The sequence below is a fragment of the Aquila chrysaetos genome, chromosome 2 (assembly GCF_900496995.4).
Source record: "Aquila chrysaetos chrysaetos chromosome 2, bAquChr1.4, whole genome shotgun sequence".
NCBI classification, from domain to species: Eukaryota; Metazoa; Chordata; class Aves; order Accipitriformes; family Accipitridae; genus Aquila; species Aquila chrysaetos.
The window spans coordinates 53,055,809-53,077,842 of NC_044005.1; the positions used below are offsets into that span (position 1 = coordinate 53,055,809).

Sequence of the window (22,034 nt, forward strand, 5' to 3'; positions counted from 1 at the left end):
AGAGATACAAGTGAAGCTTCCTACTAAATTTTAAAGCAAAAGTACCAAAAGGACTGGTCTGAAACCACGTCAGTTTTTGTCACAAATTCCTAATGCTTAACATCTATTTGTACTTTAAATCTTGAGTACTCTTGCACTATTGAAAGTTTCTAATATCTCCATGGACACTTGATAGTTCCCAGAGATGGAGGGAAGATGTTACTATTGCTGGCAATATTCTTACTCAAGTTGTCTGGGCAGAAGAAGTATTTCTTTGCCTATCCTGAACGTCAATGTCTTTTGAAAGTCTCCATTATATCAAAATGGTGCAAAATTTTGTTAAAAAGTATACTCCCAAGATAGGCAATGTTACTAAAAAGCAAAACAAACTCTGAAACATTAGGATAATTAGTACATTGTTATTCAAAGGTATCAACAAGCAGACACCGTTTGTACGCAAAAGCAATTACTACAGGAAAAATGTGAGTCTGTAAATGTAGCACATATTGCTTTCCTATGCTTTTATGTAATCGGTATCATTATGCTACCTAATGACACCAATTATTTAAAAATTAAGCACACAATACTGCATACTTCATATTTATTATATTCAGGTGGAGTTGCTATCTGCAGCACTTGGGGGCCAGACATCCTTTAATAAATTCTACATGTGCCTTCGGTATTTTCTCTAGGGTTGTATTTTTTTAATGCTTACTCTTTTAGTGGGGAATCTCAGGCATAAAAAATTAAAAAGGTCAATTTTATGATGAAACACATGAGCCTGGATATTCTAAATGGCACCCTAGACTGCAGAAGCTAATTGCTTTTCGACAGAAGAACTCTCTTAAGTGCTTACGCTGGAAACAGCTTCACGCGAAAAGCAGGATGCATCTCTACTCTGCTTCCCAGCCTGCTGGGATTTGTCGAGATGAGTGACGCTGTAAAAAATAGAAATCACCTGGAGCCTGTTAATATTATAATCAAGTGAAAGCACAATTACTACTGTCTTAATCCATCTGTCTGTATGCATCCACTCCACTTCCAATCACCTGCTTTAGTCACAGGTGTATTATTATGGAGATGCTGTTGAAAAAAATCCAGCCTCACGCATGTTCCAAATTGCTCTGTGCTCTTCCACGGCAGTCTGTCTGTCTCTGTAGCTTCAGCGCGGTCATTTGTCAAGAAGAGCAACCAAAGGCCCCATATTGCGTGAAGTATAGCCAAAGTGCTTTTGTGTGCGGAGGCTGGCTGAATGATCCCCAAGTTTATGTTCACAGGTTGCAATTTTGACAAGTGCCTTTTATGTTAAATGAGGGTAGGAAAAAATCAAATATACTGTGTTCTGGGAACTCGTGTAAAGCTCAGTGATGTTCAATAGGTGGTATGTCATGTATCTGGAATGCTAAGGTAGCTTTGATAAACGAACATAAATATATAGTATACGATGGTAGTTCTACAAAGGCAGTCTGGCAGTATATAATACTTAGTTTCTGACTTCACCCTGAATGATATGTGATATTCAAAGTGACCAAATTGAGAGACAATAGTTATATATATGTTAAAATCAAATTACAACAACAGCAGCACCAACAATCATGCAATAACAACTGCAACAAACACCACCAGTGGTAACTTCTAACTTAGAATAAGAAAAAGCTAATGAACTAACATAATATTTTCAAATTTCAGTAGGCAAGCCATAGAGAGGAATGTTGGATGGTTTACCAATTCAGACATTTACCATTACCACCTGATAGGTCTTTTTCATGTGAAACTTAAGTCTCTCAGACATGCTTTGAAAAAGTTTGAATATGAATTTCACCATTTGAGTCTTTGATTTGTTAACTGTATATAAAAATACTGGATTCTAGGATTCGTATAAAAAAATGCTTCATATGTAATCACAGAGACTCCTAAAACCCATTTTGAAAATTGTCTGAAGAATGGATTTCTACAGGTAATTGTAGATAGTGGAAAACAATGGTAGGTTCTTGTACACCTCCCTAAGATATTAAAAATACAATTTAAAAAAGAGTTAGCTTTTCAGATGTGATGATAAATGAACCTCTGTGTTCATGTGCACAAATGTAATCTTACAGCAGTTTAGCTTTTGACCCAGTATTTAGAAGACAGAAAACGTTAAGCTAGTGTGTATTAGATGCTAAAGGTTCTGATATGGCAACCGTATCCTTCTAGACCGTACTGTATTATTAGAGTCTCCAAACACTGCTTATACTTTTCCAGCTGGCAGTCTGTTTGGGACAGAAAAACTTTTAACAGTCTTTTGGAAAAGTGCTACTTTTTAATTTCAGTGAAGTTCTGCTTAAACACCTGAAGTTAGAGGAAGAATTATAAAGCTCCTGAATGATCTATGCAGCTGCATAAGCTAACTCAAAAATGCCACTGAATCACTCTATGAGGCGGTTAATGGTCTAATCGCTTTTCATACCCTCTTCAAAATTCCCCCTGAGACTTGTTCAAAGCTTCCTGCGCTGAGTCGAGCTCTCTAAGGAGCCGTGGATCAAACGGAGCCTGTTGCTCTTAAGTGTGCGAGTGCTGAAGAAGGCGTCTTTGCAAAGTTCAGCCCAAAGTTCAGCCGCGGTCTGAGATCAAACTCCCCAGATTAAACATTGCTCAAGTGCAGGGCGCTTAGTTCAGTCCGCTGATGGCAACTGTCATTTGTGGCTGTCCCTTGTCGGGAAATAGGTGGGATTAATGTCCTTATTCTGGATGTACATCAACTCTTCTTAGCATCCAAACCAAGATTATACATCTCCCACCATCCAATGTGATTCCCAGTAAGTGTGCAAGAGGATAATACCTTTGTATGACTTTGTAAACAAATCTGTTGGGTTTTTTTTTAGTTTACGGACAATTACACAACTAGGAAAGAAAAAACTCATTCCTTTTTCTTGCTCATGTTCTTCTAGATTGTTTTAATTAAAAAGAATCAGCAAGTTTAAGGAAGCTGAACAGCTACACAAAAGGAGCATTTCAGGGTAGAAAATACAATGTACTGTAGTGGGATTTTGTTTGTCCCCGATATTTAAAAATCATAGGATTAAGTGACTACTACTTCTGGTGATTTTGAGGCTCTTATAATCACAATGAACCTCCCATCAGCAGTACTGTTTCCAAGATCAAAAAAAGACTGAGAATGCAGCACATATTGCTTACCTATGTTTTACATATAACCAGTATCATCATTTTTAATGATGGTAACCTCTTTCAGTCAGTCAGAGTTTCACAACCCATAAAGGTGTAAACACGCAGACAGCATTTGGAAAGGACCCGATAGTTTAGAAAATGACAATTTGTTTAGTTCATGCAGTTTACATTCCTGTAAAATTTGCTGCATCGTTATATTCTGATCGTTGCAGCAGGAAGCAATAATCATGGCAAGAAAGAGCTAACAGCCGGGGGAGAAATCCTTTTCTTATGACACGCAGTGATTTTAGAAACATCTTTACAAAACACAAAGCCGCTGAAACCTAAAATGCAGGTTCAGGCAGAGCACAAAGCAATGATTTAGGAGATTAATGCTTTTGAAGACGAGATCAATTCACGCAGTTTGTAACAGAAAATGTTTGCAAGAGTCCACCGCAATCTTTGAAATGTATCTGGGCTATGTATTTTGTACAGTTGGTACCTAGCCACAGCGAAATTTCTGCAGACATCTCTAATGGAGAATCAGGAGGCTGCCATCTGAAAATAAAGCAAGCACCACTAGCTGATACAGCAAATGCCAAGTGGCTATTTAGCAGTGCCAGCTCGTGGTAGATGCACACAGGAAAAATACCTTCTCCCCCCACTTCTTCCATTTGTATCTAAATCTTCAGGAAACTAAATCACTTCCTAAAAGCAGGGATGGAGAAAGCAGTCTGTTATTCCCTGACAGACCACAAAGTATTGTCCATATTGACAATCTGTTTTGTATAGGCAGGCTGCAGAAGCAGTAAATCCTATTAACCTGTTCAAAGTCAAATGAAGACATTTAGAAAACAGAACAGCTATTACATGCAGTGGTGAAAGAAGACCATATCAAAGAAAGGTTAAATGGATGCACCAGCTATTAGATTATGCACAGTTACAACTGGAAAATCCCCCCAAACCTTTCTATCACCTGCTCTTGCCTTCGGGATAATAATTATATCCCCCCAGTCCAACCAGCTGACCATTCAAACGCTATCCTCTGTTCTGTCGATGCTAATTTTCGAGATAAAAAATCAATTTCATGCTAACAGGACTACTATGGAAAATGCTTATGTTATACTATGGTTTTACTAATGCACGCTTCCACTACCCAAAACATATGGCATTTTGTGTGTGCAGACCACTCTGGAGATTTACTGTAATTATGTCATGATGTGCTTATTGTTATGGATGCGGCAGCCTTTCTGCATGTCTACCTGCTTTGTTCAAGAGCAGCTGCTAGCTTCAAGCTGTTGCCTGCTTCCAGTGGCAGAAGCTGAATGAAGGAGTGCTTTCTAGGGAAGACATGTTTTGAAGCAGACATACTGACAATAAACCAATTCACTAGGGAGGCATAACATTGACTGGATAAAAGTCGAGTAATCATTCTGTGATAATTTACTGAAACTGGGTGCAATTTGCTTTAAAATAAAAATTCCCACTGCTGCTGATGTTGGACTTGGAGGCCTTTAACTGATAAAAGTGTGGCATTTGCTTTTATGAAGTAGCTGATCTTTGGAGATTCATTAAACCTCATTATTTCTTCTTATGCGTAAGTGACTATTAATACTTACTCACTGAATGAGAGGAATGGGAAGAACGGGATTGCCTGAAGCAAGGCTCGACAGTCCTTCTCTTCCACCTCCTCTCCCTGCTCGTCCCATACACTGAATTCAGTTACTAAGGAAAGCCTTGGTAATCTCTTGGTAGAACGGTGGGCGCTTCAGACGAGACTGCCTGCCGTGGCCTTGACTTCTGTGCCTGGTTTTCGTTGTGAATCAGCCGTGTGTGGTCAGTCCGCGCTCCTTCCAGCTTCGGTGGGAGCGAGGAGGACCGGAGGATCCAGCCCCTCGCGAGTAGGCACTTCCCACCAGAGCGCACACACAAAACCGGGCTATCTGAACAGCAGGTTACCTAAATCGGAGACTGCGAATTGTGTCTCTGTCCTGGATTTATTTTCTCTAATCTTTAGGAGACGAGTATGTAGAAGGGGAAATGGTTAACTAATTGGGAAGAACAACAGGTGCAAAAAAGGTTGGAGATTCCTCTGCCGTCCTCTTGTTACACCCTCCTCGCTGGAAATGGCAGCTATTAATATTTTATTGACTTGAACCTCTGGGGTAGATTCCAGATGTCACTACTTGATCATTGTCTGCATATAAGGAAAAATAAATTCTGTCGTGTCAATGTTGAATTCCCATCTATGGCAACAATCGTTACCAGCAGACAAATGCTCCTGTGGTTTTGCAGATGGTTTTTTTCCTCAGGTTGTGACTATGCACACATGACAGATCTGTTCGCAGAAAACCCGGACTTCCAAAAATAAAACAAGGCAGAGGAAAAGTCCCAACATTTCATTATTAATTTGTATACATTAAGAAATAGTTATTTCCTTTACCATGTTCAGAAAAGAATGGAGGTTAAACTGCCAGAGCTCAAGGCTAGAGTTAAAAGAATGCTGCCTGCTGTGAAAAAAATCTGCGCTATTGGTTTGGAAAACATTAATCACTTTATGCCAATCAGTTTCAAGCAGTCGGATACTGAAAATCTGATATCTCAGTAGTGCTGCAGTTTAGGTGAATGGTGCTGCTAAGGAGCACACCTTGAAATCCCCCCAAACACATCACCAGTGCACGAATTTGCTCTCTATCTGTCCAACCAGTGCTGAAGATAACATCTATTAAAGTAGTGGTGAGAATTGGCTGATGTCTAGTGAGAATATGTGCAAAGAACAGATTACCTCTGATTTCAAGGGAGAGTCATTTTCTTCAGCTGGATGGAACAATGATATTTTTCACTAATGAATATTACCTGTCATTTAAAATCTAGGCTTCAGGTGGAAGCTTCAGCAAATTTACGACAAAAGGTTATCTCAGACTCCACTCTCCTTAGAGTTGCAGCACTGCAGAAGTCAGAGAGCTAAGAATCCTTAGGACATATCTACAGAGGATCTTTCTGTATTGCACACATTGTTTTGCATGCTACGCAAGCACAAAAAAATTAGGATTTTTTTCATAAAAATAATGAATTTTCCTCCCACATTACTAGGTTACAGTTCATGTTCCTCTCCTAGACTCCAAGCTGTGGGGCCACAGCATGACTCAAACACTAGCTGGAGATCTGGTTAGTGTTGGTATTACTACATCTCTAGGGAACACAGACTCTAAGTGGGTAACTACCATGGCATTGTGGATGTACAGAAGTCTATATAGACATCATAGCAACTGAAAAAAAGTGGAGACTGTCTTCTGGCCTAGAGGCCAAATGGTATGGCACAGCTTGTGTTCACACAAACAAGCTCTTTTCATCCCCCAGAACAAGATGAGCAGATCCAAACCGGCTATCACAGATGCTCCCTGGTTTATGCTACCCCTGCACCCGTGCCCTGACAAAGTCTGGGACAACGATAGCTGCTCTGGGCCAAATGCATGACAGGGACTGTAGCAAAAGTTAAACATTACAGTTAATCATGTTGTAGTTTTTAGGATGTGTTCTGTCCATGTATAAATGTACCATGAAAGGCCAGAGCCCAAGCAGCCAGCCAAGAAATCTAGCAGGACACTGGCTACTATGTTAATTATCACTTGCCTACACTTTCAATGAAGTTCATTGACCCTGTTAGGTTAAGACAAAACGTTTCAGGGCTGATGCATTTTCCAAAAGAATCGTGTTTCTTCAGAAAATTCCCAGTCAGCTCTACTTCTGAGATTGCATGAGAAAATTCAGTCATCAAAAATAATATGAGCAGTTTTCTGACCCCGTTTTCTTGGCCTGCATTGGACACTTATTCCAAAGGTCCTAGGGTACACGGTTGCCACAGAAAGCTAGGTACTTTTTATCTGGAAGGTAAAAGCCTTGTTATGCTGTCTGTGCTAGAAAATGGGGAAAAAAGTTACAGAATTCATCATGTAATATTTTTGTGTTTAATTTACACACTCTAAAGATAAGGGGCATCTAAATGTTTCTTAGATTTCCATGTGTCCTAGGTATAGTTAGTATTTTTAGTAGGGTAATTAGCTCTACCAAAAGCACTCAACTTGGATTAGAGAAATTTAGGAATCTATCACTGAGCAGTACCTTCAATACAGGTTTAGTTGCAGTTGCTGACATTGTTTGTCTTTGGTGAATTTAACAGTCCGGCTTTTCTGAACCATGGTATTGTGACCAGAATTGTCATGACTAGAGCTGCAAAACAGGTAATTCTACGTTTTCATAGATAACGCTATACTTTTATGCGCTCAGTTCATCTTTTGCACAGGAAGCTGTGCTAACAGCACACAAAAATGAAACATGAAGAATACTACATGAAGTATACTATACAAGTTTTGACACAAATTTGAAAGCCTTACCTGAAAACCAGCCATAGTACTGGCCTTTTCTGCATTTTTGGGGAAAATACATTATTCTCCATAACCAAGAGAGGAAGTTTTCTGTGTGTTTTATCACTCTCTCTCTTATATTCAGGAAAAGATTACCTTAAGTCATGAACTGAGGCCTCTTGCTTGCAGAACTGGAGGTTCTTTATGGGGTGTGGAGCAAAATGGCAAAATAATAGCTGTCACGTTTGTATATGGCAGAACAAGGCAATACTGTAATATCAGCAAGAATACCAAACATGGTGATACTGAGATATATTTGTACTGTGGATGGTTTTTTTTTTTTTTATATTTCTAAGGAGCAGCATTCATGTGTTTACTGTACCTTCAGAAATCAGCTCACGAATGGGGTTGGGGACCCAGCACTTGACTATGACTTTTCAGTATGAAGAGGGATTCCTTTTTATTTAATTACATGTTGTAATGGAATACTTATGATTACAGAACCTTGTGCTATTTATTGTTATTGCTATTCTTCTTAATACTATTCTTACATCTAAAGCATACATAATTTGGTTTCTTTGCCATGCAAATTCACTTGTAGAGAAATAAAATCAAATGGACTAGGCTCTTTGTCCAGGATCTCTTCAAAACATAAAAAACCTGTAAAGGCTCACCAAAACTAGGTAAAAAGACCCCACTCCAAAGCATCAGACCTGCTGGAAAGTGTCCACATGCAGCTCTATGATTCTATGATTATGCTATGGCAGTGTCATAGAAACGGTAACAGGACTGTGCTCGTACCAGAACTGAGAAATAATTTAAATCCCAGCTGTGGGAGGAAGCGAGTCAGCAAGCCAGCATCCTCAGTCAGCACAGCACCAGCAGCATCACATAGCCCCAGGACAGCCATGAGGCACTGAACCTGGGGAACCATAATCTCATTGCTGTATCGTATAACTATCTACCCTACAGGGTCAGCCAGAATCAGGGTCCCCTGTGTGAAGGAATACATATGAGATGGTCAAAACAAGTTCTCAGGAAACTTCCCTCGGGCCTCAAAGTAATGAGTCTAATGTTCAGCTCTTGGTTATCACAATTCCGATCCCTCCCCCTCACCCCCAAATCACATTCACTATTTGCCTTCGCTGGTGCAAGTGGACCTGTGAGAGGCAGAACTGCTTCTTCCAGTCTCGGCTCATGCTGGTGCTGTTGCCTTTCATTCCACCAGGGAAATTAACCTCTCAGAGACAATCCTGTGTGCATTGGTCAGGTAACTCTATTTAAAGCTGACCTCTCTCCACTGAGTCGGAGCAAACTTGTTTTCAGACAATTATCATATAACTTAACTTTATATGAGCCCAGTTCATTAAGAAGGGAAGCTTTTAGGGAAATGAATGAGTACAATTCTACTGACAAAGCTCCATGCTCATTAAAAAACCATTTATGCTTTGATGTGTACAATTCAGTTTTGCGCAAGGAGTAGTGAAGAAATACAGGTAAAATTTGATAGAAGCAACAACAGGTAACACGTGTAGGCATAAAGAAATCTCTTCTTATAGCAATCCTTCAAAACACTAATGACATATGCTCTAACATTATTGTCAAACAGAGAAACAGCAATATACTGTGCTCTGAGGCAATGTCAAAGATGCCCGAACCTGATGTTGCTCCTCTGCTAACACGGCACGACAGTGTTATTAAATTAGCACTTTACAATGATTCATATCCTTTTCCCATCGTGCCGATTTTGCCCAGTCCTGCAGTGAAAAAGTCTTTCTAAAGTACCAATCTATATCATTAAGAATAAATTTTCTTTCAATCATTGTGTTGCCCTAGAAAGGAACTCCACCTTACCTAAACAATGTTATTTTTTCCCATTATGTTCAAAGAGTCAAAACTTGATTACACGAGCTCTTGTCTCCTTTCTCATGTATAAATATTCTCACCACTCTACACGCACAGGAGGAGGCAGCCAACGTGCAAGGTATGTGCATGAGTGTCTGTGTGTGGAAGAGGTGGAAGCTGCTGTCAAAAGGGAGGTGGGGAAGCCAAACTAGCAAGGGTAAATCTGAGCGAGGGCTTTTACGTGCAAGATGTGCTTCCCACACAACTGAAGACCTTTGAGTTGGCTAGAAAGGAAAATGACACCAGGCTTATGACTGCAAATAGACATACTGTGTGCTGCTTTTGGTCAGCACAAAGGAACTGAGGACTGGAAAATTAAGACTCTAGTGTTTACTGGTGCATTTGAGGGTCAGATGTTTTGCAAGAGCTTTGGCATTCTGCATTATAAGCAAGTAGATCTGATCTTTATCTTCTTTGGGGTTTTTTGTTGTTTGTTTTTTTTTTCCCCAGCATATCACATTGTGTGTATTTTGAGCACAGGAATGCGATATGCTGGATTATTAGCAGAACCCAAAGCCTACATCAACTGATGACACTTCCTAAAAGATGAGTATTATCCATCTGAACTCAGTGAAGACCTTTAATACAGTACAAGTTCTTAGATTGTTCCTTGCCCTAAGTCTTTGTAGCTCTGACAAAAGGACCTGCCTGTTTACTTTTAGCATTTCAGCCTGGACAAGCCAGGGCTAACTTAGGTTTTGTTTGATTCCACTCGTGCATATTTTGGGACCCAGAGAAACACCCTTTTGCTGTTTGCCTCATTCCTAACAACATCATTAGTTAGGCAGCTTTTATTTTTCATGCATTCCTAGGACTCCCTCCCTCATCTCCCTTTCCTTCGCTCTTTTGCCCCTCCTCCTATCATGCAGTCTGTCCTGCTGATACACCCACCCACGCAATTTACACCCACTGCTCGCTTCTTTTAGTCCTGCTCTCTCATTTGCTGGTGTCTCTAGAGGAATTGCTAGTCTTTTTCTCTGCTCAGGTCTTATCAATGTTTTCCCCAATAATAATAATAAAAAAAAAAAAAAAAAGGAAAAAGAAAAAAGAGACAAAATGTACTTTTCCCTCGCGGAAGGCTCGTTTCCCTTTGCTGCTGTAAATGCAGGAGTTTTACAAGCTCTCTATTCCTTTAACCCCTGCTGTCCTGCTGATGTCCGCTTGATCTCTCACTCAGTGAGTCTCAGCTTCAGAGGAGCATCCTGCCTCTGTGTGTCCCACGTCCTCTCCTTGCTCCTCACCAACGCCTCAGTCTAGACTGAGCCCACCTGGAAGGCTACTGCAGAGATGATTTTCCGCACCTTCCTTTATCCCTCCATTTCTTCTCCTTAGTTTCTTCCAGTGAAATTCAACTACTCCATTCGCGTGCAAGTCTCTGTGCCTCTTCCCTCCTGGCTTGTCCCCTTCCATCAGTACAAGAGTGCACTGCTGACGAGCCACCAGCTTGTTGTCAGCCACTTAATAAATTTCGCACTGTCACACACTTTCATTTTTTGCTGCCTTCTAGAAGAATTTTCAACCAGGTAATGCAAAGTTTGCTCATTGTTCTGGTTTATAGCCCTTTTTAGGGCTTTTCCATCATGCCTACAAAAACAGCTGACAATGGTCAAACAAGATGTGCACTGAAACTGCAAACTAGTAATCCCTCTCTGCTTTCCTGTCTTTCCCCTCTTTTCTCTCCATATGGGTTGGCTGGCTCATTTTGCACTTTGAAGGTTAGTTCTTTTGGATAGGAACTGCTCCTTTGCTTTGTAATCATACTGTCCTCAGCACTGTTGTGGGCTTTTAAGTGATATACTGTTAGAAATATATTTGAGCGTGTGGGTCTAAAGCACAAATAGACAGTCCAGTCAAGAAACTCCTATGAGAGTAGACTGTTACTCACTACTCCCATCTCTCCACAAGGGCATGAGACTATTTAATGTCACCTGTGCAATGCTAACAGTAAGGATTTTAAGAGTACCCTATTCTAATTATTATTAATCCTTGAGAGAAGCAGGGAACATTAATGTTATTCTACTGTTCTAAGTGCTTAAATACATACACAGACCACCTTGCTGCAATATTTGATTACCTTGCACTGTTTAATGGAATTATCCTGGCAATATCTTTCTGAAATATTTAAGAACCATTGTTTGTACAGTACAGACAATAATTGGCATGGATTAAGCACCCTGCCAAAGGTCATACTGTAAGTCTGCAACAGAACAGGGATTTTGAAGCTGGCGTCCTAACTGCATCGCTGTATTATTGCATCTTAATAACACAGTTATGCTTCATGATGTTTTAAATCAATCTGACAGCATCAGAGCTTGAAAGGTATTATGCATGACACAGACTTTGCAGAATCCCAAATAGTATACATTTACCGTAACAAGTATGGATGGATAATTACATATTACAAATTTTAAAACATGAAATAATAATTTTAATGATTGCATGAAGCACATACTCAAATATAAATACAGGAAGGAACAAATAGGAATTAAGACTAATGTACAGCACATAAAAGTCAGTGGACAGGATCACTATGAACACGGTCAATACTTTTGTGTAACAGTTTACTTATGGTTTTATTTATTTGGTATGTAAGTTACCATCAATAATGTAGATACAGTATATAAGAAATGCTTTTTCCTCACTCGTTTTACTGGAATAATATTACACAGTTCATCTTTTCCAGGGCTATATAACTAAAACCCAAATTGGCTAAGGTGATGCCTTTACATTAGTCTTATTCCCATAACTCGGGCACTTAGTTCCACTAAAATCAATAGACTCATGAGTGTGTAAGTGAGGAGTAAAAGACAAGCATAATAAATACTTTTAATCCTGCGTTGGCAAATAGATATGTAATTCTGTCACACTTATCTCCAAGGCTGATCTTTTATTTGCATATTTTCAGAGTTTTAATCTACAAATGGATTTTAATTTGTCGACTTTTGCAAGAACAGCCTTGTGGGAGTGGGGGCAGGTCATGCATAATCAAAGAGTAAAACACAGGCAGAAGGAAGATGTAGAGAATCGGAGCTCCATTTCTGTATGAAATGCAATTACCATTATTATAATTTCCTTGTACCACACAAAGGCCTTACTGTACTGGATGCCATCCACATTTAGAGGCTTTTTAAGAGATCTGAGAGATCCCTATCTATGCAAATGGTACAGTGTTTTATAAACTGAACATGAAAAATTTAGGCATGCTTTCCCCTCTGCACCACTTGGGAAGAGGCACAGAGAGATGAAATAACTTTCCCAAGGACATTGAGGCAGACCTGGAAGCAGAACCCACTGACCTGAACCACAGCTTAGGGCCTGAACTGAAAAGAGTTCCATAAAAAGTGCCAATGAAGAAAATTGTACGTAGGAACCATAGCTAGAATTAGACATCGATGGGTGTGGGTGCCTGTGAAACTGTGAGCTTGCGGCCCTTTTTTAGCTGTGTGACTAAAAAGCTGGGATGCATATATTATTTATACGCAGAGCCAACGACCGCCTTAAGCACTGACATGCCATGCCAAGGTTAGCAGGGGTGAATACCCTGCACCGGGTCCCTCCCTGGCACTGCCCTCCCCATGGTGAAGTAGTAGCTATACCTCCTATCGTTTAGGGGTAGGTGGGAACTTTCATTCAGCCTCCACTCTGTAAATATTATACAGAATGTAACTCAAATTGCATAAACCAGTAGCAAATCAAATCTCCATTAGTACAACTGACCTCATTCTTTACCTGGAACAATTGTCTCCAGAGATCAGTAATTTAAGTATATCTACCCTTGATAACCCAGGAGTCCTGAAAATGAAATAGCTTCTCTGATGTAAGCAGTAAGAATCAATAACCATTAAGCACAATGTAATGTGTGAAGCATATGGTTATCCAAGTCATGCCATCACCAGAACAGTTCATTTTGGTAATATGTAGGCACCAAGGACAGGCAGAATTGTGGTTCTTACAGAGCAGACTGGATGGTCCAGGTGCTCAGGATGCCATAGCTCTGTAAATGGGACTTCCCTGGGAGAGAAGAGTCGAGCGGACAGTTTGGCCCAGTATGTGAGCACAGGCTGCATTGAGGGTTAGCTTTGGGCAACAAAACAAATGAATTAGCTGTGGCCAAAACTATGCTTTTTTTTCTCCATGTATCAGCAGAGCATTAAATAAATTACTGTTGCTGTCAAAGTGCAGCGAAGCTAAGATCTCACCTTTACAGATTCAGCTATGATATTCACCAAGAATTGGGGAGGGCAGGAAAGGAGGGGGTTGTTCCACGGAATACCTTCTCCACATGTTTTCCCAGACCCCAGGGTTTCACACAAAGCAGAACAAATCACACCCTTAGCAGTTCTGTTCAGTTCCATACAGCTGCGTGCTGCAGGTGGTGCCCTAAAAATATGTTTGTTTATTTTGCAGCACTGCAGGCTGCAAAGCTGCACTTAAGAATGAAATAGATTCCCCTCCCTCACATTCTTCCTTCTCCACTCTGAACCCCTGTCTCTTTTTAACTTGGTGGAAGAAGAGGGTAAGATGTAGAGAAAGTGATAGTAATGTGGCTCAGTCTCAAAAGAACTAAATGAGAGGTATTGGTATGGAGCACAGAGTAAAAACTGACAAGCGTGGTGTGTAGCACTGAGATTTTCATGGCGTACGACTTCAGAGAGCCAACTACCACAATAACTGAGTGAAAAATCAGTGCAATTTTTTCAAAATAGATTTCCATAAACATGAAAAAAAATCAGACAGTGGCCGAGCAAGAAGTAACGCGCTGACATGGGAATGGCTACCAGGCAGACATAAATGTGCATTATATGGTCATTTTTTTACATCTGTGATACAAGGATTGATTTACTGATAGGCTCTACAGAGGCTGTAGTCTTCCACCAGCACCACCCAATGTACTAAGTGCTCTGTGTCATGAGACAAAGGAGAGGTTGTGGCTGCTTTGCAGCCCCTATTATCACTGTCGGTTATTTCAGTCCTGTTTTGCATACATAAATGCTAAATACCCAAACTGGGATAATCCTCGTTTTATCAGAACATTTTCTTGCACACATTAGTTCTCAAATAATTTTTCCCCATTTTGAAGAATTTCTAAACCATGAGCATTCAGCTGGTCAAAGTATAGAGACGACCAAACTGAATTTTCTGTTACTTCTTTAGTGTAAGCCAAACTAGCAATTTTGTCCAGTTGTTTGTTTATTCTGAGCAAAATCCACTCCCCAGGAGAAGCTGGCAAATTATCTGTGCATCATCACATCTGTCTCTCTTTAGTCTCTAAGGCCAGTATTACGCAATGACCATCACCACTCTGCACACTGGGGACTCTCCCGACCATTGGGATCATTTCACCTTCCAGTTGCTTTAAATACTACTTTGTTTAACCAGTAAGAGAAAAGAACATTCTCCAAAATGTCACTCTTAAAATACTAAAATCTGTGTTGACTTGCACAAAATTAGCCGCAGCATTTGTATGGTTCACAATCTGGTGTTGTTTGCTTCTAGGACACGTTCCTCTGGAGAGAGAAGGTCTCCTGGAGACTGTAAGTATTCTGCACCTCCTCAGCAGAGTATCTGTCTGCAATCCTTGAAATATACCACAGCCCACCTTGAGACTTTCTTTTTAGAAAGTATAAACCATGGGGGTTTTATAGCTTTTATCTTCGCTGTCATATTCTTTCCACTAAGTAATCTACAGCAAATATCACATCTATGTGAAGCCTAACCTTCTGTAGCTGGATTCCTTGTGAGCTTACTGGCAAGCTGTACAAAATACACTCAGTATAATGTTTTCAAAGGCTGATATAAGTGGTCCTCAGTGAAGCTGAATGTCTTTGTAACTTTTTATCAGTAGACAGCAGAAAACATCCTTCAAAACATGCTGCAGTGCCACCAGTCAATGAAAAGCCAAGATCAACATTAGTTTGATCATTGTCATGAACATAGAGAAATACAAATAGAAAGCAAGTAACCAATTTGTAGGTTGCAATTTATAGTTTTGCAGTTAAAGTGCAAGATCCACTTAAATGCGCATAAAAGAAAATGGAAAGAAAAGATTAATTTCTTTCTACAAACTGGGTTTGTTGAAAGCTAGTTTGCTGAAAACCAAGCAATATCTGCTCTTCTAACTTTGTGTGTAATTCCTCTGTTTCTCACCACATTTAATATGACAGTGAATTTATGCTAGCATTTCTATTAAAAGAAGAACCCCATGCCCACAATTGGAAACATGAAAAAGAGGTAAACGGTAAACTTGCAAGCGCCAGGTTTAGAAAATTGACCCATACTTATACTGTGTAGCTCTTTACCTAGGATAATCACATTTACAGTAACATGAATGGAAATATAAAAACAGTTGTAGTTGGATACAGCTAGTGGATTACCAATGGTTTGTTATTCTGAACCATTCCCATGGCTTGCAAAGAATAACCTTATCTAGAAACACAGCTCTGTTTAGGCACATGCACACAAAAAACTTCTTGCATCGGGAACAGAATTGAATTATATATTCCTTGAGTTTCTTGTTCATCATTCATTACATAAAGAAAAATAAGGCAGAAAAATAAGCCTGGATATCTCCTTCGGAGGGCTTGAGGGTAGGAAGGCTCTAGAGCGGGATCTGGGCAGGCTGGATCGATGGGCCGAGGCCGATTGTACGAGGTTCATTCAACAAGGCCGAGTGCCGGGTCCTGCCTTGGGTCACAACAACCCCGTGCAGCGCTACAGGCCTGGGGGAGAGGGGCTGGAAAGCTGCCCGGCAGAGAAAGACCTGGGGGTGCTGGTCGACAGCCGGCTGAACGTGAGCCAGCGGTGTGCCCAGGTGGCCAAGGCGGCCACCGGCATCCCGGCTTGTGTCAGAAATGGTGTGGCCGGCAGGAGCAGGGCAGCGATCGTCCCCCTGTACTCGGCACTGGCGAGGCCGCACCTCGAGTCCTGTGTTCGGTTTTGGGCCCCTCACGACAAGAAAGACCTTGAGGTGCTGGAGCGTGTCCAGAGAAGGGCGACGAAGCTGGTGAGGGGCCTGGAGCACAAGTCTTGTGAGGAGCGGCTGAGGGAGCTGGGGCTGTTTAGTCCGGAGAAGAGGAGGCTGAGGGGAGACCTGATCGCTCTCTACAACTACCTGAGAGGAGGTTGTAGTGAGGTGGGTGCTGGTCTCTTCTGTCAGGTGGCCGGAGATAGGATGAGAGGAAATGACGTCAAGTTGTTCCAGGGGAGTTTTAGATTTGACATTAGGAAAAATTCCTTCACTGAAATGGTTATCAAGGAGTGGAACAGGCTGCCCAGGGAGGTGGTTGAGTCACCATCCCTGGAGGGATTTAAAAGACCTGTAGATGTGGTGCTCAAGGACATGGTTTAGTGGTAGATTTGGCAGTGCTAGGTTAACGGTTGGACTTGATGATCTTAAAGGTCTTTTCCAACCTAAACGATTCTATGATGATTCTATGAGGTAAGCTGGAGTGATAACAATTGCTTGTAAATCAAATTGTAAAGCTATTTTAATATTACTTACTTATTCACACTGATTTTGTTGCACTTTTCTCTTTGTCTCTTTTGCACCAGCTTGTCAAAATCACAGGTGTGAACTATCTGGAGAAAGGGTTGCTTTTGTCTTCCAGACCTATCTAGTGCCTGCCTTGCTACCTACTTGGTCAGGGTCCCTTTGCTCTGCTACAATACGGCAAGCTGAGGAGCACAGAGGAGACATGGGATGGCTCCACTGAAGGGAGATAGCTGGGCTTTCAGGTGAATCAGCCACCAACCTTTTACACCCAGAGCCCCCACAGAGATGCATTGACGTAGAGATATATTGTCCTAAACTCAGCTGGTACTTGGCCTTTTACAGCTAGGGTGGGGGATAGACAGATGGAAAAGCTGCTCATTTTTTGGGTAGCTGAGGGCCACATTATATACTATGGACTGTCCAACCACCTTACATTAACTTCTGGATCTGGCTAACCAAATTCCCTCCCTCTTTTGCCAATATGGTCCCTTTTAAGACAAAACATTGGAATCTCTGGAACCAAAAATTTATATAGAGGGAGTCATGTACCCAGGCACTGGTCCAAATTTATATGTGTAGTAACAGTTTTATTTGCAGTCATATATATCTCCAGCTGGGCATAAACATGTACGTATCACTAGAGCAAATATAAAAATGCAGATTGTCATTCGATGTAATTAATTCAGTGTTTATGTCAATTTTCAAGTAGGTCAGAGACAACACAAGGCAAAATGATTAGTACAGGTAAATATGGATGAAAAACCTATCAATTTCCTCCCAAACAAGCTGTTTTCATTCTTTCTAAATTTATGTAGTATAACAGTGGATTCTTATCCTCCTAAAAAGATTTCCTTTAAGATTTCTGGCTTTGATTTCATACAAGTACAACATTTTGTTCTTTTGGGAAGAACCTTTCCCATCATCCTCCAGGACATATTGATTAATACAGTTAAAGACAAATCGATCAGTTTTGAGTCCTGTGAACGATCAGTGAATCTATTTTTACTGTTGAAAAGTTCTCCTTCATTTTGGTTTTTCTTTTATGTTCAATTTGACTTTCACAGCAATAGCTGTAAGTTCTGATTATGTCACAACTTATATCCTATAGTGTAATTTGAATGTAACCTGCGCTATAAATGGTTTGTGACATGGTCAAAATGGAGGTCTGGAAAACAGAGTGTGTCATGTCAGCAGTTCTCACAGCAATAAACATGTATGTTGGAGTTTTTTGTGTACAGGTGTCTTGAACTAGCTGCAAGACAACAGAGTTTCATAACAAAACAAACACTTACGGCCAGGGTTTGTGAGTAAGTGCCACAATACTCTGCTATTCTGGTAATGACGTTCTGCAAGAAGAAATCTAGAAAAAGGTGGTGGAAATGGAGCTGTCTGTAAACACTTACTGCAAGGAAGATCTGAAGAGAACTGTGAGCCACTTCTATGTACTGATATTCAAGAAAACACCCCGAGACAGTGATGTAACGATGATCCTCTGGTGCCCAGTCTGGGGCTGGGGTTACTGAGGTCACGGTGCAGCCCGGCCCATTCTCCATCCACCAAGAGCGATGCATTGAGATATTAAAGGTCAGAATGAGATCTGTTTCCTGCAAAAGGACAAGTGAAGAATTAATGCGCGGGGATGGTACTCTGGTATCAAATGCCTCAGCAAGAGGTTTCACAGCATGCATAAAGAAGCAAAGAGCAGCAATAAAACTGCACTGTCACATGAAAGTTAGTGGAGCTTGCCTGCAGCAAGCACAAGTAGCTCTACCTTGGCAGGCAGAAGTGCTTTGGAGCAGAAGAATAATCCTGCAAGCCAGGATCTGTTCCTAGACGTTATGGTAACCTAGACTATAGCAGTCATTTCTGTTACATTGCCCATTTTCCTGCAGAAACTGTAAGGACTGATGGACACGCACTTTTACCCAGCAGCCCTCCTCTGCTCAGTTCCTAGAAATACGGCCCCTGTTTTGGTGCTCTGAGGTACCAACTATACAAGAGTCCTCAGGAACCAAGGCTTCACAGACGTTAATCTGTGTGAGTCATCTGCAAGGAGTTTTGACTCGTGGACCCTGTGAAGTGACCTGTGGTAGCTCTACTGAAATATTGGAGAAGACGTAAGAAAAAAAAGGTTCTGTATGTTTGCTTACAAGCACAACCTCTCCGTAATGCCTCACTCAGATTTCTGTCTTCCTAGGAGTCTGGAAGGAAACAGCTAGTGAGTGTTGCCTTGCCTAAAGACTGCTTAGTTTGTTAAAAAGGAGGGGCAGAGACCTGCAACCTTTAGCTCCCATGCAGCTAGTGCAATGGAGTAAGCAGTCAGCCATGCTTTCCATTAAGACTGAATTTATAAATAGTTCATAAAGGATTAATAAATGATTAATATACATCATAAACAATACTACGGATATGACTTTCATAAATTATACTTGGTTGCACATTACTTGAGGGTGTTATACATAGTTATAACAAAACTATGGACTTTGTGGATTCTGTAATAGCCTACAGTGTTTACCAACCCTTTATAAATAATTTATAAGTGTAACCTCATTGTAAAGTGTGACTATCTAGTCTGTGTGCACATGTGCTCAGTCATGCAAAAAAAATTGCTTTTAAGTAATGTCTTTGCTAAGCCAAACTCTCCCCACACCTAACCTACATTTTTTTCAGCCTGTTGATGACATTAATAAATAAGATTCTCATGAAGATTTTAAAATGTAACTATTTAATTAGGTTTACTGTGCCAAAAAGAATAGAATGCCATTCTGTAGCAGATATGTTGTGTCCACATTTCCCTCCCTTCATATATAGTAATTTCTTCAGTCCCACTTATTTTCCCTTTTTGCACTAACTCATGCAAAGGTATCTACATCCAGAGGGGGTTTGGATAATGTCATGACTGACGTGTCAGTTGATCCATGATTACTCTTCATATTGTAGTGTAGCTGAATGGTTTTTCTTTAAGTTGCAGTTGTTGTCTAAAAGTGCAGAAATTTTGTACATTTAAAAAAAAACAGTCACTACCCTCTATAACTGTCAGATGGCAGGAAGGACCATAAATATTTTTGCGATGAATAATTACCCTACATTCTCACAACAGCCCAATCCAGCGAATAATAAGCTGTATGAGAAAATGTATGATGATGCTTCACATGAATTTAGTCATGGAACTAACTTCAAGCATCTGAAGGTGATCAAACCACCAGTCAACATTTGTATAAACTATGCAAATTTCCCCCAAATAGATATATTTACCTATGGCTATAAGTCTTCACCCCCCAAGAAACCTCTCCTTTCTCTGGACCCCTCCCTACCAAAGCTGCAAACACTGGAAAGTGTCTGCCAGATGTTTCCTAGAGATGGGTATTTTCACCTTACATCCAAGCCAGAAGACTATTTTTCTTTTTGGAGTCAGGGCTGTTATGGCCCTTCAGTAGCACACTGGCTTTCTCGCCTGGTGTAAGAAGCTGAAGAATGGATACCTTTGGAGCAACTTTGCTTAAAGTAATAGTTTTATTCTTGAGTGACTAAAATTGGAATCCGTCATCTTATTGTCAGAAGACCTTTAAGCCATTCTAGTTACCATGGAAAATTCTTAACCTCTAGTCTCTTACCAGAGACACAGCAGGAATGAATAGGACTCATTGTCTGGCTCTTTTTTTTTATCATTTGCAATACCTTCAGAAGAATGGGGATGGACTAAAAGTATTTTACAAAGTACAGACAATGGATGAAAAATGTATTCCTTGACAAAGAAAGGGATAAACTGGCTTGCAGGAACTGAGTATTTGTTATGCATCTGCCAAATGAAGTTAAAATGGATCAGGAGGAGCTAAACATAAAAATCAAAACTGGGCTCTGGGGTTAGAACATCATTGCTCCAGAGACAGTTATGTTTGCTTACGAAGGGTGCAGTAATCCAAAACTTTACAGGTTAAAAGCACAAGTACGTATCTAAGTTACACAGGAAATATAATCACACATTAAAATATTTATAATTACATATGTAAATAAAACTTCACAAAGTCTAGCTTTCTTCCATCCCTGAATTTATCCCCAGACGATTTTCTGAAATAATTTGTTATATTTAGAAAATCCCCTTGCCCTCAAATCATCTTTTGGCAGTTAGGTTGAATGCTGTGATTAGGACTAAATAATCTTGTTTTGTTCAGGAATAGTCTTTTAGTGCTTACCAGTAAAAAACTACTACAGATTTTTATCAGATCTATATTCTATTTCCATCTCTGAGTAATCAGTAAAATGCTGTGTTGTTTCCTCTGCTCATAAAATAGACCCAATACCTGTCACAGAAATGTTATATTCCTTAATTCTTTATAATATTAAAACCAGATAAATCCTACTGAAAGCCCCAACTTCAAGTCTTAAAGAACTTTGAATAATGTGGTTGGGAAGGCTTTCAAGGACCGTAGCTATTACTTATTGAACCAGTTAACAAACAAGGTCAATCTCAGAAAGCAAAACAATAAGCAGACATGAAATCTGGTTCTGGTAAGATTAGACATCATCCATAGATCAGGTCAAACTTGGCTGGAATAAGCATGATAATGAAATCAGATTTTGACAAGCCAACATGTAAGTTAGACCCTGTAAATTCTTTTCCCCAAAACATGTGGGATAAGAATGAATACAGAAGGAGCTTATTCACTGCAAAGTCAGCTGCTGCACAGTTAAATCTTCTCAGGTATAAATTGTTATGGGCTTTGAACTTGCCTATAACCTTCAAACCATGTCCCCCAATATGCAACCATATTAGCAGAGCAGTTCCTGTGGCTTAGTAGTGAAGGTCACCCAGCTTACAAAAAAGTTTTGCTTTTCAGTGAGAAAACTGCTAAGGACTTGAATCTCCTTGTAGAGCTCTGTAAGCCAAGGAGGGGATGATGTATCTATCATTAACATCTCTTACACTGAAAACATTTAGAGTTATTTTTGGACAAACTCCGCTTGCTATTTGCTTTGTTCACTGTTTGAATACACTTTTAGTGGACACAGACAAAGACTACACTTGAAGCTGGGGATTTGTTGTACTCTCCAGTGTATTTGCCGTCTGTTTTCTTTCCAACATCTGTGGCTCAAACATTGTTCAGGGAAATGCAGAGAAATGGTCTGATAAGCCTTGAAGCTATGAA

General features: G+C 40.3%; 1 protein-coding gene across 3 annotated transcripts in view; it reads right to left on the bottom strand.

Annotated features, from left to right (window-relative positions):
* NKAIN2 (sodium/potassium transporting ATPase interacting 2) overlaps nucleotides 1–22,034 on the bottom strand; it is a 569,020-nt gene that overhangs the window by 71,358 nt on the left and 475,628 nt on the right. For all 3 annotated transcript variants that reach the window (XR_003921409.1, XM_030000711.1, XM_041120375.1), the window contains exon 4: nucleotides 18,291–18,491. Coding sequence is in view for 2 of the 3 variants with exons in the window: in XM_030000711.1 (XP_029856571.1) it covers nucleotides 18,291–18,491 (201 nt within the window). In the remaining variant the exon portion in view is untranslated. The remainder of the gene's footprint in view (nucleotides 1–18,290; nucleotides 18,492–22,034) is intronic.